Raw genomic sequence first — 17,570 nt, 5'->3', positions numbered from 1 at the left:
GGGAGAGAAGAGGTAGGAGAGGGTGGCTGGGGCCAGCTCCTGTTGTACCTGGAAAGCCATGGCAGAGTTTGGGTTCTATTCTAAGTGGGATGGGAAGCCATTGGAGAATTTCGAGCAGGGGAATGACATGGTCTGAGTTTACATTTTACAAGGATCACTCTGGCAACTGTGCAGAGAAGCCTTTGTTGGGTGGCCACAGAGGAAACAGACCAGTTGGGCAGCAAGGGCAGTCATCCAGTAGAGAGGGTGGTGGCTTGCACTAGAGTGGACATGCTGAGGAGTAGTTGGATCCAGGTGTATTTTGTAAGGAGTGCTGAAGACTTGCTGAATGATTGGATATAGGGATGTTCGGGGAAGAGTGAAACCAAGGAAGACTCCTCCTAGGTTTGTATTTTAACAACGGGGAAAACAGGAGCAAGGTTTTGGGGCAAGTGGGGAGAATCAAGAGTCAGTATAAAACATATTAAATTGGAGACGTATTTTAGACATTCTAAGAGAAGCTACTGAATAGACTTTTGAATACAGGCAATGGAGTGGTTACTAGATTTCCAGTGGCATAAATATCATTCCATAGCCCAATGAAATTAAGAGTCAGATCTGAGCCTCAGACTGGCAGATTGTGACCTCAAGCACTGGCCTCTTACACACATTCTCAACAGGGGTGATATCCCCAACAGGATGAAAAATGATTCTTTTTTTCTCTTTTTACAGCCACACCTGGAATACGTGTATTGAAAATTCCTGGGCTAGGGATCGAATCAGAGCTGTAGCTGGGGCCAATGCCACAGACACAGCAATACTGGATCCAAGCTGCATCTTAGACCTATGCCACAGCTTGCGGCAACCCGGAATTCTTAACAAGCAAGGCCAGGGATCAAACCCACATCTTCACAGAGACGTCGGGTCCTCAACCACTGAGCCACAACAGGATTTCCAAAAAAGGATTGAAAAATATCTTAGATATTATATAGGATGTCACCTTCAAAGCTCAACCCTACCTGACAAAAACCTCATTCCTTAGTATTTAATTTCTCTCATTAGGGAGAATTTAATTAAGTAGTTAAAATTTTTTTTCTTGTGGGGGTAGTGATAAAAAAACAGTTGAGAAACTTTGGTCAGTGCAAGATCACAGCCTTTTAGGATCCAGCATTGCCGTGAGCTGTGGGTAGGTCACAGATGCAGCTTGGATCCACTATTGTCTTGGCTTTGGCATAGGGGAGACATACAGCTCTGATTCAGCCCCTAGTCTGGGAACTTCCATATGTTGCAGGTATGGCTGTAAAAAGAACATGACATTTGGGTGTCAGACCTGATAGGTATCCTGGCTCTACCTCTTGGACATGGTCCTTAACCTCTCTGAACTTTTGTGTGTGTATGTTTTTAGGGCCGCACCCACAGCATATGGAAGTTCCCAGACTAGGGGTCAAATTGGAGCTGCAGCTGCCAGCCACAGCCACAGCAATGCCAGATCCGAGCTGCACCTGTGACATATACCACAGCTCACTGGCAACACCGGATCCTTAACTCAGTGGACGGAGCCAGGTATCGAAATGTCCCTTCTCATGGATATTAGTCCCACTAAGCCACAATGGGAACTTCTGAATGTAACTTTCGTCTTTCAAATACAACTACTATTTACTTCAGAGTTATTGAAAAGATGAGATGATGTGGCTGGCGTATGGAAAATGATTCATAAATATTAATTCTCTCCCCTTTACCTTCCCTTCCTAGAAAAGAGATTATTATAGTTAAGGAACTGCAATAAACTGGGTAGGGATCTAATTAAGTGAGAAAATGACAGACTTAAAAGCTTCCTGAAAGAAAAAAAAACCAAAAAACTCAGCAGACAAGAGGCCTGATTAAATATGGGGGTGGGGTGGGGTGGGGAGGTGGTCCTAAAGAAAGAGGGAAGTCTAAGGTAATCCTCAAGAGATTTGACACCCAAGGCCGTCTCCACTAAAGATTCTTAGTTTACAGTTGAAAATGGCACCAGAGGAAGATGATTCTGGCGCCCTTGATTAAAGTGATTACATTACACTTTAAGCAGGAACCAAAGGAAGGGAGCCTGTATTAATTGTGGTGGACTTATAGACTCTGAAGATCTGGGTGTATAACATGTTGAACAATGCGGGTTGGGAAAATTAGTTATGGGCACTCTTTTGAAATACGCAGTCAGTACAATTGTTTTAAAACAATATTCAGAGGCACGGGAAAATATGTTAAGCACACTACAAAACAGTATGAAGCCATTTTTGTCAAACGTTGCATATTTAGATAGGAAAGAGATAAAATCCTGAGGTGGAATTTTTATTTCATTTAAAATATTTTTTGATACAAAGAGCTTAAGTTGCTTTTATGACCAGAAATTTTTTTTTTTCTTCCCGAAAGAACCCCTTTGACCTCGCCACTTAGTAGTTTCAGCCGTTGGCCAGCAGATTCCTAAGGTTCGCTTTCCGGCACTACCCTAGCTCCTTGGAGTGTATGTATAGCCCTCGAGGTGTGAGAAACAGAAAAAGGCGGGCAGTGGTAAGCCACTCCTGCGCAGCGTCTGGAGGACTGGCCAGTGTCCGGCGGCAGATATGGCCACACGCAGGGAAGCACTCAGAGCTTATTGCGCGCCTAGTGTGGGCACAGGGAGAAGGACGTTAACTTCAGGGACCGCCGAGAGCCGGACGGCGGGAGGCCAAGGGGGCCCTCTAGCCTCGTTCCCAAACTCCAGCACCAAAGCAGCAGGCGGGGAACAGCGCCAGCCCGCGCGCCAGTGGAGCCTTCGCTGACTGACGGGAGGTGGGCGTGTGGGCGGAGCCTCAAGCATTAGCTGTGATTGGAACAACCAACACCTCCCGGGAGAGAGGGGGCCAGCCTGCTAGGGATGCGCAGAGGAGGGTGCTCGGAACCCTCTACGCGATTGGCTAGCAGCGGAGTGAACGAGACAATGTTTCTATGATTGGCAGATGGTAGCCCGCCCTCGGAAACCTCCTTGGCTTCGACTATTGGTATCCTGCGAGAGTAGGCGGGATTGGTTCTTTGAGTGGTGCTGATGATTAGCTGGCGGCTGAAAGTGGGGTGTTGGAGAGAGCTGGGGGAGATGGGGCGGCGGGGGCAGCACTTCCTCCTTGTTATTGGCTGGTGAAGTGAGTGGAGGGGTGGTACCAAGGCCCAGCGAATGCCTGGGATTGGCGGGCGCTGCGATGAGTGACAGACAAGGGGGCGAGCTGCGCGACCAGCGGTTTGTTTTTCGGAGCGTTCCTGAGGTGGAGAACGGTGGCCGGACGGAGAGACTGCGGGACTGAGGGACTAGCTGGCGGGCGGGCCGAGCGGCGCCGCCGAGGCCGGGCTGGGCCGAGCCGAGGAGAGCCGGGGATGTAGCGGGCCACCCTGCCCATGCCACAGCGCCCGGTCGCGGGCGGAGCCGGAGCCGGAGCCTGGGGAGGCGGCGGGGGCCCCGAGTGCAGCCCGCGCCCCCCGCGCGGAGCCAGGCCCGCTGCCGTCCCCGCCGCCCGGGCCCCCGGCATGCAGCCCCGGCTGCGGAGGTGACACTCGGGCCCTAGCCGCCGCCGCCGCCATCGCCACCATGGGTGAGTGTCGCCACCGCCCCGGCCTGTGCCCGCGCTGCTTCGCGTCGCCCCGCCCCGGGCTGAGGGGAGGAGGACCCTGGGCCGCCGCCTGACAGGCATGGACAGCCCGCCCGACCCGGGCTGTGGACCGCCGGCGCCCGCCCGCCCGCCGCGCTCGCGGCTCAGCGGTTCCTCGGCCCGGGCGGGGATTCTGGCTTCCCCGGCCCGCGCGGGCGGTCCTGCCCGGCAGAGCCCACTCCGTAGCCTCCTTCCGGGCCGCGCGGCTGGCGCACCCCGGGGAAGCGGCGGCGGGTCGAGGGCCCATGTTCGGCGGGGCAGCTCGCTCGGCCCAAACGAGCCGGACCGCGAGCCCGAGGGCGGGGGAGCGCGAGCGCAGTGTGGGGCCCGGGCTGGAGGCTGGTGCAGGCCCAGCTGCTGTTGTGTCTTTTCCTTGATTTGCTTTTTTTTCCTGCCTGTGTCATTTCCTTCCCTTTGCTCACACAGGCCGGCCTGTGAGAGTTCCCGGGGCTTGCTCTCGAGCCCTGTGCGCTCCCCAGAGCGCGGGGGTGGGGGTGCGCCGAGGGGGGGCATGCAGGGAGATAGGCTAGGAGGTTATTAAAACCGCAATCACAGTTATCAACCTTATCAACCGCGCGGTTGAGAAAAGCGAGCTGCACGCAGGTTGCTGGAGGTTAGAAATTGGCCGCGGACTGCCAGTTATAATACACATTTTACTTTTGAAAAATCTTGTTGCAGTGTTTTACGTCCATTATTTTAATCTAACGGTATTCCTGAAATTATGTAACTTTAGAGAGAAACGTTCACTACACAATCTCTGTGAAAGCATTTCCTTTTTAATCGGTATTTGCAATTTCTGTTGTGAAGATGTAATCTAAGAAAAGCTTTTAATGTCTTCCACACGCAGCATTTGAACTGAATTATATTTCACGTCCTTTTTGGTAATTTAGCAAATGACTATTGGACTAGATTAAGTAGCAGATAACATTTTAGATGTGCTTTGCTTCTCTTGTTGAATCTTTTGATATCGTTGTCTTCAGCGGCAAGTTTTGCAATTTGATATCGTCCTAAACAATCAAGTGGTAGACTTGAGTAAAACGATTATTTGCAAAGCCATTGATTGCATCTGTGAAGAGCAGAACATTAATGTTTTCTTTGCCCTGTAGCAAGGTCAAGTCATTTTTGTAGGAGGTTAAGTGTTTTCTGTGTCATATTTGGCAGATATTCTTTTGCTGCCCATCTTTGCACTCTGGCTTTGAATGAATTGCCTTGTTCTACTCCATGCTGCCCCTCATACAGCAAGGGATGGGTATGTTCATTTCTTGGACTTACTGTTTCCTTCCCATGATTTACTTCAGAAGTGCTTGCTTCTGTGACAGTAAGCAGAAAAGGAATCCAGTGAGGCTGAGGCCTGGTATTTAAATACATAATTCAACAAACGCTTATTGAACATTTACTACAAATAGGGCACATAGTTCTTGTCCTCCCCAGGACACCAGACTTCGAACATTTATTTGTCTTGTGTTCTGGAATTTGTTGATTGAACTAAAACTTTGAAATGATTTGTGAACCTACATTTGTGATAATCTTTCTAGTGTATCTTTCTGTTTGTCCTGCGGTGGCAGTCTTAAGTCCCAAAGGGGAATGTGAAATACTTGAGGGTGTGCACACATCCCACTCCCCACTTTCTTGACTACTAAATCAGAGTGTCCAGATTTCATGTCTAACAAATAAATGTCAGCCTGTTTTCACATTTCAAGATATTTTCAGAAAGTTTAAGTGTGAGTATATGTAGACACAGTGATTGCGAGGAAAAGAACTGTATAGGTAGGGTCCAGAGCCCCAAAGGAAAACGGACCACAAACTCCATGGTCTTCTCTTTTGTCCCCATGTTTCCATGTCAGTTTTACATGGAAAAAATGAGATAGTGAGGGGAGAATTAGCTTGCCTGGTGATTGCAGTATTATTAGGCAAGTTGGTTTGAGAACCACTGCCTGGCTTTCTTTAGCGCTTAAACCTTCATACCACTCTTGCTTTTTTCTTTTTTGTAGATGACCTTGACGTGCAATTAGGGCTAATACTGAATTCTCTTAGAACATGGTCCATCAGATTATATGTTTACACATGCAGTCTCTTAAATAGTAGTTTCCATTTTGGTGATGTAAGTGATGAAAATTCATATTCCCAGGTTAGTTTCTTTAGTTGCTGAGTTTTAATTCAAGGGGTAATAAGTGCAAAACGTAGACTTATTAATATTTTTATTATACTCGTTAAACTCCAGCCCAGTGAAGAAAGGACTAAACTAATTGAGTCCCTGCCCTGCAGGTTCCTTGGTTAACAGTCATATTTTCCTGAGCTGTTCTAAGCCCCAGATTCAAGCTTGTTTGACAACTTGGGTTGGTAATGAAAACAGACCAGATTTTATATTGACTATTAACCCCAATAAATTTCTAGTGGAAATTACACTTATCCCTTAAATAATAGGAAATATTCTCTTTTGGAGGAGCTTTGATATTATGTGGTTATAAAAAAAATTGGGGATTGACCGGTTATTTTTTCTTGGGCACACCAAAATTCTCTCCTAGTTTTAGTAATTATAGTGGCAAATGCTGTTGATAACACCTAAGACTAATTTACTACTGTTTATTTGGACTCTATAAAAGCAGTCTAAAATTTAGTGGGAAATATTACTGAAAAATGTGTAGCAACTTGGAAATGTTACAGGAAATGGTGGTGAACTGCATATAGGATTTAGGATGGTGTGGTTCTGGTTTGATAACTTGGTTTGAGGTCAGAATCATTGTGATTTACGGATGCCTGGTGTCTCTAGGGTTTCAGGGCTGTTGGGATCTCCCAATTAGACCAGTCTCAATTCAGTTTGGCTAAACTCCGACCACTTGTGTGTACTCTAAATCATTAGCAACTGTTTTGATGGAAATTGGGATCACAGTTGACTGAATCAACATGGTTATGTAACGACTAGATTTCTGATATTTTACAAAACAATGATTGGTTTTTAAAACTGAATTTTAGGCAATTATAGAAAGTATCAGTCCAACTGAGCATTACTTAGGGGAATACATAAAGTATAAGAAGCAGTTTTCTTGGAGTTCCTGTCATGGCTTAGTGGAAATGAGCCTGATTAATATCCATGGGGCCAGGTTCCATCCCTGGCCTCACTCGGTGCATTTCTGTGAGCTGTGGTGGATCCAGGGTTGCTGTGGTATAGGCCGGCAGCTGCAGCTCTGATTTCACCCCTACCCTGGGAACTTCCATATGCCTCGGGTGTGGCCCTAAAAGGCAAAAAAAAAAAAAAAAAAAAAAAAGAAGAAAAAGAAGCAGTTTTTATTGGTTCTGGTTGCGTAAGCTGTTTATTCTTTGCCCATTTATTGAGCATCTGTTATGTGTCAGATACAGCATTAGGCTCTGGTACATGCATTTATCCTGTGTTTAAAAAGTTACAGTTAGGTGAGACGAGCCAGAAACATGTAAAGATATAAGTACAATGAGATGTTATGGATACTTTGTCAAAACTGTGAAGGTACATAGGAGGGAGAGATCAATCTTGTAGTTTCGGGATTGACATGCATTATGGTATAGTCCTTAGATTGCTAAAGTCAGTTCCATTAAACATTAAAATATGATGGTGAGGAGTTCCCATTGTGGTACAGCGGAAACGAATCTGACACTAGGAACCAGGAGATTTCGGATTTAATCCCTGGCCTTGCTCAGTAAGGATATGGTGTTGCTGTGAGCTGTGGTGTAGGTTGCAGATGCGGCTCAGATCTCGCGTTGCTGTGGCTGTGGTGTAGGCTGGCAGCTGTAGCTCTGATTAGACCCCTAGCCTGGGAACCTCTGTATGCCACAGGTGTGGCCCTAAAAAGAAAAAAGAAAAAAAAAAAAAGATGGTGATATAGTGATTCTTAAGAGGAATCAATAATATTAAAGTCATCAGTTAATGTTGAAGGCTGTTAGATCCAAGAAATAGAAAAATGAACACCAGAGTTTGACTTCTGAGATCTGGCAAATCCAGTTCAACCATGGCCCTAAAGGAATGTTTCTTGTGACTTAAAGATCAGACCTTTTTGCTTATACTTACTCTGAAATGCTGTTTGCCCAGGTATGCACAGGGTGGAGGCAGGGGTAGTATATGACATGTCATGAACAGAGAGACAGTAAAATCTGACTCACAGACGCTCTGAAGCACAGGGTCTCCTAGGTGAGTGGTGTGATCAGACGATCTGGCAGAGCTGGGTATAGTAGAGCATTGGCAAGATAAAGAAATAACATCATTTGTTAGGTGAAAACAAAGATTAAATTTGAAGTTTGTATATATGGAAGAGAGTCTGGGCATCATGCAAGACAACAATGTTTATTGAAGGACATGTTGCTTCTGGAAACGTTGTTGAGTTTTTATTTTTTATTTATTGTCTTAAAAAATATTTATTTTCCTTTTACTGCTGCACCTGTGGCAAATGGAAGTTCCTAGGCTAGGGGTTGAATTGGAGCTGCAGCTGAGGCTTATGTCACAGTCACAGCAACACTGGATCCCAGCCACATCTGCAACCTACACTGCAGCTTGGGGGCAACATTGGATCCTTAATCTACCTCTCAGGGCTAGGGATGGAACACGAAGCCTCACAGAGACAGTGTTGCGTCCTTAACCCACTAAGCCATAATGGGAACTCCTTTTCTGAGTTTTTAACCAAGGGAATTCATAAATGGGAGTGCCTTTAGACTGTGCTTTTAGATAGAAGTAATAGCTCAGTCTGGAAGAGTGACTTCCTTCTGGGGCCAATGAGAGAGGAATGTGTTGCCTGGCGGCCCCCAGGCCATGGCTCAGGGTATTGGGAGAAGAAAAAGTCCCCGCAGCTGGATAATTATGGATAGCTGTCTGCTTAAGAGCTTCCACTTTTTAAGCCTGAACCGTAAACCACCTTGTTTTGCAGATCCCTTTTCTTTTTTCTGATTACTCCTTCCCACTAGATCCTTAACCTCTTACTCTCTAGAATTAACTTCTTCCTCTGTGCTTCTTCCTGGTAGCTTTTAAGTGTGTCAGACCACCCCCATCCTTAGGAAATCTTTTCAAGTTTATAGCATACTGTTACCTCTGCCTCAACTTATTCACGTGTAAAGGTTAAAAATGAATTGTTGATTTCCACTACCTCCAATTTTCTTTTACTCTCCAGCTTCTCAATTCACTGTAAATTTTTTTTTTTTTTTGCCTCTACTAGTCTGTCAGACCTGCCTGGCCTATACCTGCCACTGTTCTTTGGTCTTAGCTTCTATGGTGTGACTCTTTTTCTCTCCCCAGTCCTTCTAAAAGCTTCTTCGCCAGCATACTTTCTTCCCACTCTATTTGATAGTTACTACTCACTGAGGATCAGTTCCTGACCCTCTTGTCTTTTCCTTCATCGCTCGCTTACTTTCATGCCTCTTCTCCTCCTCAGTTCATTTGTGAAGCTCTCTTGCATGGGTGGAACATCTTCTGAAAGGATCTTTATTCTGTAAAATCATCTCTATAACCTCTTGTTACACACACTGTAAAAAAAAATTTTTTCACTCGTGTGTTTATGTACTCTGGTTTGTATCTTGTCTAATTCATTCTCTTTGTTTTTTTGTTTTTTGTCTTTTTTTGCTTTTTGCTTTTTAGGGCTGCACCTGCGGCCTATGGAGATCCCAGGCTAGGGACTGAATCAGAGTTATAGCTGCTGTCCTACACTACAGCCATAACCACACCAGATCCGAGCCACATCTGCGACCCACAGCACAGCTCGAGGCAACGCTAGATCATTAACCCACTGAGCGAGGCCAGGGATTGAACCCGAATCCTCATGGTTCTAGTCAAATTAGTTTCCGCTGCACCACGATGGGAGCTCCTCGTTCTCTTTATTTGCACCTTGTATTGTATGTTGTTTGCCTTTTTACCCCTAGAGTTAATACCTTAAAAACTGTTTAATGTATAATACATGCTAGGTATTCAGTAAACGGTTATTGTTAATGATTAATAAAAATTCAGATATAAAATTAAGTATTAGAGTAGATTGTGGCCTCTAGTCTTTTCCCATGAACCTTTTTTTCATTGATGATAATAATAGCCAGCATTTTTTCAGCATTACTAAGTGTTAGGTACCATGAAGAATAATTCGTGTTTTTTTTTTCCTCTTACGTTTCATAGCAGCTCTATGTAATGATACTTTTGCTCTCTCCATTTTACAGGTGAAGAAATTGAGGTTTAGGGAGAATAAGTGATTTGTTTAAGGCTTCCTTAAACCCAGGTCTTTCTAACTCCAGAGTCCCTATAACTGACTGCTGCACTCTTAAGAAAGCTACTATTTGTATTTAAAAGGTTTGTTTTTATTTTTTAAGTAAAATATAGTAGTACAGATAATTCAGTTAAAATCTCAATCCAAGGAGTTCCCCTGGTTTCAGTGGTAACGAACCCGACTAGTATCCATGAAGACTTGGGTGCAGTCCCTGGCCCTGCTTAGCGGGTTAAGGATCTGGCATTGCCCTGAGCTGTGGTGTAGGTCAAAGACTCGGCTCAGATCTGGCATTGCTGTGGCTATGCTATAGGCCGGCAGCTATAGCTCCTATTTGACCCCTAGCCTGGGAATGTCCATATGCTGTGGGTGCGGCCCTAAAAAGATAAAAAAAAAAAAAAATCAAAAAATCTCAATCCAGGAAGAAATGCCTAAAAGAGCCACTTGATTTAGTTACTGTCTTAATCCTTTTCCTCAGTTTAAAATAATCAGATTACTAAGAACCTGGAGTTCCCTGAGGGCTCAGTGGGTTAAGGACCCACTGTTGTCACTGCTGTGGGGTGACAGCACAGCAGTCCAGGAACTTCTGCATACCACAGGTGCATCCCCCTCCCCCCAAAAAAAGAAACAGTCTGCCTCTAGAAATGTATTCAACTTTGACACAAAATCAGATTCTATAACTCTTGTTTCACTTGTGTCAGTTGTCCTGAATTTTAAGAGGTTGTGCCAGACCATTCCTCCAGTGTGTTCTCAGCGTTGGAACTACCAAACAAGTTTAGCCATTAAGTAATACCAGGAATTGGTTAGCTTCCTGGAAACAGATTTTGTCAACTTGATAGACCAGCTCTTATAATAGCATCATTTTACACAGAATTAGAAACAGTTTCTCTAGTCACACGTGTCATGTATTTGACTTGAAAAGCATATGTGTGTGTCTGCATGTATTCACATCCATCTTGTTTCGATGTCTGAGATGAGACAATTGAAATTCTCATTTCAGAGGGTGGTTACCTTGATACCGAAAACTCCATGCATTCTGCTGCAGGACCATCACTGGATGGTCCTCAGAAAACACCCATCTAATCATAATTGTACTTGAAATTAACTGTTACATTTGGCTCAATAATTTTATACATGTATAATATTTAATGACATATGAGCAATATATAAGCATGTGTGTGTGTGTATATATATATATATATATATATATATATATATATATATATATTAGCCAATCATCCTAGCTTAGATGTTATGCTCTGTTTTTACATTTTGGTTAGGAGGTTAAAAAACAAAAACCAAGCAGGTTCCCTCTCTTTAAGGAGCTTATAGGTAAATTGCTAAAAATATAAAATAATCGATGGGATGTATGTGTTTTAATTTTGACAAGTGTCTTTGTATAGATACCCACTTCCTCCTCTGTTATTCCATTTATCTCATTCTTTTGGTTTTACAGCTCTATCACTTTCATACTTTTGAATATATTTTGAAGTGGAATTAGTTGGGAAGTTACTCTACTGATGTTTTTCCAGCAAGTCTTAAATCTCATTTTCTGATCAGGCAAAAACCTCTTCATGGGCACCCTTCTCCTTCCTTTTCTGCACCTTCTCAAATGGCATATAGGGCATTTGAGTAGAGTTGGTCTAGGAAAGGGGAGAAGCAAATAACACCGTTTTACTTCCTATGCTCCATGCTGCTCTTTCCATGGGGTATGAGAATATTTTCAACAGACAGTGATACAGGGCTGAAGATCGGCACCCTTTTTGGGTGGAGCCTTTTTATTTTTTTCAATTTAAAACTTTTTAAAAATTTTGGCTGCCACTGCAGCATGTGGAAGTTCCCAGGCCAGGGATCAAATCTGTGCCACAGCAGTGACCCGAGCTGCTGCAGTGACAACACCAGATCCTTAACTTATTGTGCCACACGGGAACTCTTTTTTGGTGGAGTCTTACACTGCTTATTTTAAGGTGCGCCCTGAGTCCCTAAGTGACTGACTTGTTACTAAAGCAAGTGTAAAAACTCATTCCTCAGGTATCTTTGCAGATCAACAAATCAATTTTATTTTCTACACCACAGTGCCATTTGAGTGGACAAGGACCTCTTGAAAGACCTGGGAGAATTTTGCAAAACATGGAATTGGGCTGTTTTAGGTTCTAGGTTTTAGCCAGTTGTCTTCAGTGCATGAGAACTCTAGTGCTCTATGCTATTTCAAGAAAGGGGGATTACAAGTAATACCAGTAAGGCAGAGACAATGCGTTGCTTGGTCAGTTAGGGAAGAAAAACAATAGAAATGCCTTTTAACTTCCCTCTGGGAAGCAGAAAGCCTATAAACTTGTAAAGAGTTGGGAGGGGAGGCCTTCAAAGGCTAGGCAACTTATGTTCAAAACAGCAACCTGAGGTCCTCGTTTAGTACCTTTTAAAACATGCTTTTCTACAAACGATGCTTTAAGAATAAGTCGGAGTTCCCATCGTGGTGCAGTGGTTAACGAATCCGACTAGGAACCATGAGGTTGCGGGATCTATCCCTGGCCTTGCTCAGTGGGTTAAAGATCTGGCGTTGCCCTGAGCTTCGGTGGAGGTGGCAGACTCGGCTCCGATCCCACGTTGCTGTGGCTCTGGCGTAGGCCAGCAGCTACAGCTCCGATTTGACCCCTAGCCTGGGAACCTCCATGTGCTGCGAGCGAGGCTCTAGAAAATACGAAAAGACAATAAATAAATAAGTAAATAAATAAAAAATAAAAAAAGAATGTCTTTGTCCCATAATCAACTCCATGAATTCATCTTTTCACTCCGTACCCTACTACACTGTGCTCTGTTGTTCTTCACTTCATTCCAACTTCTCATCTATTTTTTCTGGTTGAGTTTCTCTGGCACGAGGAATTGCTCTGTTTGAGCACCTCCCTTGCCCCCAGTGAATTCATAGATATTGCTGCCAGAAATCTGATTGGAAAGCTATTAGAATCCATTAAAATTCACATTGCCATAGTCTGACCTCAGTTATCTACTTTTCACGGATAGCAAATTCATGTGATTATAGTTACAGGATCTGTCATTTCACCTGGGCAGAACTCCCTGAGTATGTCATGTTTATTTGTGAAAGTACTTTTGTGGTCTGTGTTAAAGTATCTTAGTGCATGTGCTTTCTTTCTTTGCAGACGAACAGGAGGCACTGAACTCGATCATGAAGGATCTGGTGGCCCTCCAGATGAGCCGACGTCCCCGGGTGCCTGGATATGAGACCATTAAGAACAAAGACACTGGTCACCCAAATAGGCAGGTGTGTGTGTGGCCATAGCAGGCTTAATTGGACTTGGTGGGGAGAGGTGTTCAAGTGGGAAATATTTGAGAAGCCAATGATGCTTGAATGCTATTGGCCCCTTCTTTTCACAGTCTGTTAAGTGGTAAGTGCTGAATACCAATCAGGTGTGGGTCATGTTCTGCAGTCCCAATGCCTCGTGCATCTGACCTTATACATAAATGTTTCATCTGTGGGAATAAGAGTAGTTTCCTCGCTAATTATGGGGACAGTATTCATATAATTTTTTCTTTACTGATCATTTGGCAAATGTTTTATCCAGATTCACAATCACAAACTCAGAAGATTTTTGTAGCTATGTTACAGTGTATACTCAGGAAACATTATTTTCAGTATTAGTTTATGTAAGCTAAAATTAGGAAGGGAAGTTTATTTAATAATACTTGATATAATATATTCTGAAGGTAACAATGAGTGATTTTGTTGTTATTGTTGTTTATAGTTGTTCTCCTTCATTCACTTGGGTAGTTGAGAGTGCCTGTTTTATTGAGAGTTGTGTGCTTCCTTAGGGAAAGTTTGTATTTCGTTAACATTTAAACTTGTGCACTTTTGAGAACCTTCTCACCTCCACTGTCATTTACCTCTCAGTCTCCTGGGTCCTTTGGGCGGCAGAGAAGAGTGAATGATGGGGAGCTTTTCTTCCTACTGGGTATCAGATGGCGTGTTTGGTGTATTTAATGAAATTTGTCATAATAACCTGCCTTGTGGTTCTCTTTGTCATCAGCTAACCTTCTTTCTCCTCATTTGTACCTTATCTACCATTCTTTAGAAGTACTCTTGGTTCCTGGAGAAAATACAAGCCTAGAACCTTTTCTGTCTGAGGTCTGCTAGATATAGCCTCCCAGGGTATTTCCTGCCTTTAGGAAAACTAGGGAGCCTGAGTCCTTTTGTTTCAGTTTTAGTAGAAGGAAGAGTTTAGAAAGCTGCTTTTATTTTTTTGTGGTTACTTTACAGACCTGGAAGAACAACAGAATAGGGCCCATTCTTGTACTGTGTTCATACATTATTCTTGTACTGGTGGCTTCTCCCTTGCTGTAATTCATTTCTATACAAAGCTGCTTTTGGAAGGGAGCATTTTACCAGAAGTGAATCCCCTCCCCCCCAGGCTTGAGTCTAATGACCTCACTTTCCTTCCTGTCTTCCTATGTGGAGTGTGCTTGCTAATGCTGCTCCAGTCACCTGATCTTTCTCCGAATGGGACTATTTGTGTGGGTACCAGTTAGTAGATGAAAAGGGGAAGCTTTCTTGAATTGGAAGGCCCCAAGGAAAACCCGGCTGAGAAGAGGAGGGGTGAAGTGGTCTCAGATCATGCCTTGAAGGGAGATTACCTTTTAGGAATCCTGCTTAGAGCCTACAACCTATTATAAGAAATGTCCTGATTTTTACTGTGCCTGCTGCTGTGTTACTGGAGTGAAGGCAGTATAAAGGTAGAAGTCCTTGAAAAAGATAAGCTTGTATCAGGAAGTAATCTTAACAAGAATTACTAACTCTTTGGACTCACAGTTTACTTGAGTATTGTCAAATTTTTTCTGTTGCATGAAGGATACAAATTATTAACCTCAGTTTTTTTGTTTTTAAAGAAAAAACACAACAGCAGCAGCTCAGCCCTTCTGAACAGCCCCACAGTAACAGCAAGTTCATGTGCAGGGGCCAGTGAGAAAAAGAAATTTTTGGTAAGGAACAAAATTACCCGTTAAAGCTAAAATGTGCTTTTAAATCCAATGCTAGTGCTGGAAGAGTGTGGAATTCATTTCCTGGACAGATTGTTTTTGTGGATATGTAGGGAGCGCTTGTTACTCATTACCTGTGTTCTGTCACCGTTTCTCACAGTGATATTATTCATAAGCAGCCTCTGTCAGTGCTGGCCAGTAAACTCCTGTGATGATAGGAATGTTCTATGTTTGTGCTGTCCAGTGTAGTAGCCACTAGCCACACGTAGCTACTGAGCAACTGAGGAACTGAATTTAAAATTTTACTTAACTTTAATTGTTTTAAATAACCACATGTGGGTAGCAGCTATTGTCTTGGACAGTACAACTTTATATACTGTATAAGGGACTAATGATTTGTTGGCAAGAAATTAAGTACATGTTTGGAGATGAGTACATCTCCTTGGTACATTCACTCCCTCAACACAGGTTCTGAATTTCTGTACATTGGGATAAGCTCATCATTGGGAATCCTGTCTAAGATTCTGTTCTAGGAGCATGGGGGTCTGGGAGGAATGTGAATCTGTGGAATGAGCATGCTGTTTAGAAATTGAAGCTCAGAGTTTTATGTTAATATTGCTAAAAGGGCAATGATAATGTCAAAATAGCTTCTCCCTTTAATAAAGTCAAGGTTGTAGAGTGGCCTCTCCTGGGAAACGTAGCAGGTGTTCAGCTTCTGACCAGGACAAAATATTCTTTGGCAAAATCCTAAAAGTGAAAGGCGAGAGAAAGCCTCAGTGAATGCATTTCCAAGGAAGGATGGGGTGAGATGGAGGTGATGGAAACATTTGGGGGAGGAGGAGGTGTTTACAGCTCAGGGTAATGAAAAGAGCCCAGTCTAAGAGTCCCAAGATGTTAATCATTTGTTAACATAGGACTTTACAGTTAACAGAGTGAATTCCCTTTTAAAAAAGTCTTGTTTTTGTTTGCTTGGAACTGGGATAGGATTGGACCATTTTCTCCACTACTGGTCTTTCTGCCAAAAGGTCCATGGTTAAGAGGAGAAAGGAAAGAAAGCAAAACCTAATTTAAATGTCTAAGAGATACCCAATTGGTCTAAGAAATGTCAATTTGGGCTGAAGTTTCAAATTGCAGAATCCTAGTTGAAAGTAAGCTAAGTATTTTGGCCAGCAGGAAGGTGCTTTGTCCAGTGATGAGATGCACTGGCAGAGGCAAGCAGCACTTAAGTGTGAGAATGGCAGAGCTGAGATTGGCATAGCCTCATGGGCTCAAGCTTGGCACAGTAGGGAATGCCAGGGGAGCTGAGGGTTCATTGACGAGTTGTTTGGGACCTGGGACCTAGAAGAACTGGAAAACCTAATGTAATAACTCTACTTGGTAGGACTTCAGACATCCTCTTTCTTGAGTAAACAAGCTAGGCAATGATTGAGAAAGAGAATAGCTAAGCATTCTAAGCAGTTATGGAAGTACAGGGGCATGAGGTGCTTGGTTTTTCAGTTCTTTGCTAGGAGGAGGGGTCTGTGCTCTTTGTATTCTTCTACCTGGACATTAGGTCCCTGGAAGCCTATAGCCTGGTCGGAGCTGGCTACACATTCTTAGATATGTATGGCACATCCTAGGTATGGCTAGAGCCTATGGACGGTTTTGTAGGCCATGCTGTGCAACATCCCTTTACCAGTCATTAACTCACAGTACTTTATCAACAAGCACTCTTTCTCTGTGAGGTTGACAGCTTAATAGAGTGAAAAGAGCACTGGTCTACAAATCCTTGAGTTGTTTAATCCTTCAACATGAGATTTTACAATTTACAGAGTGCTTTCAACAACAAAAGTTAACAAAATAACAACTATAAATGTGTATAATATATTATAAAGTTTACAAAGTGCTTATGCAAAGGTATTAAATAGAGCCAGGAAGCAAACCCAGAACTTCTGACTCCTGGTCAGAATGGTTTTACCATATGTAAGTCTAATAACCTTTCTAAACCTCAGTTTTTCCATCTGAAAATACAGGCATAGTGTCTACCTCTGAAAGTTGTTGTAAGATCATAGACAGAACATAAAGTATTTTATACATTGTAAAACAATGTACAAATGTAGTGATTATATCGCTTCTGTTATGTTCTGACGTTGTAGGTATGAGCCCTAGTAAAAGCTTCTAACCAGAACTATGCAGATTGTCATGGAACCGAAAGGGTTAAGGTTTTATACTTTTATTGAATTGTCATTACTATCTATTAGATGGTCCTTTGCAGACTTCTGAAGCTAGCCTAATATATGAAAGTCCCAGTGGAAGAAGAAATAGAATCCTTATTTCCATGGATTCTTTTCCCTTGAATCTTTTAATTTTTTTAAAAAATTTCTTTTAAAATTTTATTGCCACACCTGAGGCATATGGAAGTTCCTGGGCCAGGGACTGAATCCGAGCCACAGCTGTGACCTTTGCAATGACTGGAGCTTCTACAGTGGGGTTCTTTTTTGTCTTTGTATTTGAGGGCTGCACCCATGGTATATGGAAATTTCCATGTTAGGGGTCGAATTGGAGCCATAGCTGCCAACCTATGCCTCAGCCATAGCGTGCGGGATCCAAGCCATGTCTGTGAACTACACCACAGCTCACAGCAACGCTGGATCCTTAACTCACTTGAGCAGCATGGATACTCATCGGGTTTGTTACCACTGAGCGACAACGGGAACTCCTGCAGTGGAATTCTTAACACACCGTGCCACAGTGGGAACTTTATGTT

At 43.4% G+C, this 17,570-nt stretch overlaps 1 protein-coding gene across 4 annotated transcripts in view; it reads left to right on the top strand.

The window, feature by feature from the left end:
* The first annotated feature begins 3,228 nt into the window (after positions 1-3,228).
* Positions 3,229-17,570, top strand: part of MAP3K3 (mitogen-activated protein kinase kinase kinase 3) — a 69,662-nt gene continuing 55,320 nt past the window's right edge. Inside the window, exons 1-4 of one of the 4 annotated variants that reach the window (XM_084984027.1) lie at positions 4,361-4,884; positions 9,795-9,924; positions 12,994-13,115; positions 14,735-14,827. In XM_084984027.1, coding sequence (XP_084840153.1) covers positions 13,020-13,115; positions 14,735-14,827 — 189 coding nt within the window. In that variant the 5' untranslated portion in view covers positions 4,361-4,884; positions 9,795-9,924; positions 12,994-13,019. Of the gene's footprint in view, positions 3,284-3,440; positions 3,579-4,360; positions 4,885-9,794; positions 9,925-12,993; positions 13,116-14,734; positions 14,828-17,570 lie in introns of those variants that run through there. The other 3 variants (XM_084984026.1, XM_003482965.5, XM_084984028.1) reach the window with 3 other exon arrangements.

The sequence above is a fragment of the Sus scrofa genome, chromosome 12, assembly GCF_054392235.1.
Source record: "Sus scrofa isolate SSC_HxYL_T2T_F1_AM1 chromosome 12, Sscrofa_HxYL_maternal_Yorkshire_Landrace_v2.0, whole genome shotgun sequence".
In the NCBI taxonomy this organism is placed as follows: Eukaryota; Metazoa; Chordata; class Mammalia; order Artiodactyla; family Suidae; genus Sus; species Sus scrofa.
The sequence above is the reverse complement of the archived record's forward strand: the minus strand, read 5'-3'. Positions and strand labels throughout refer to the sequence as shown.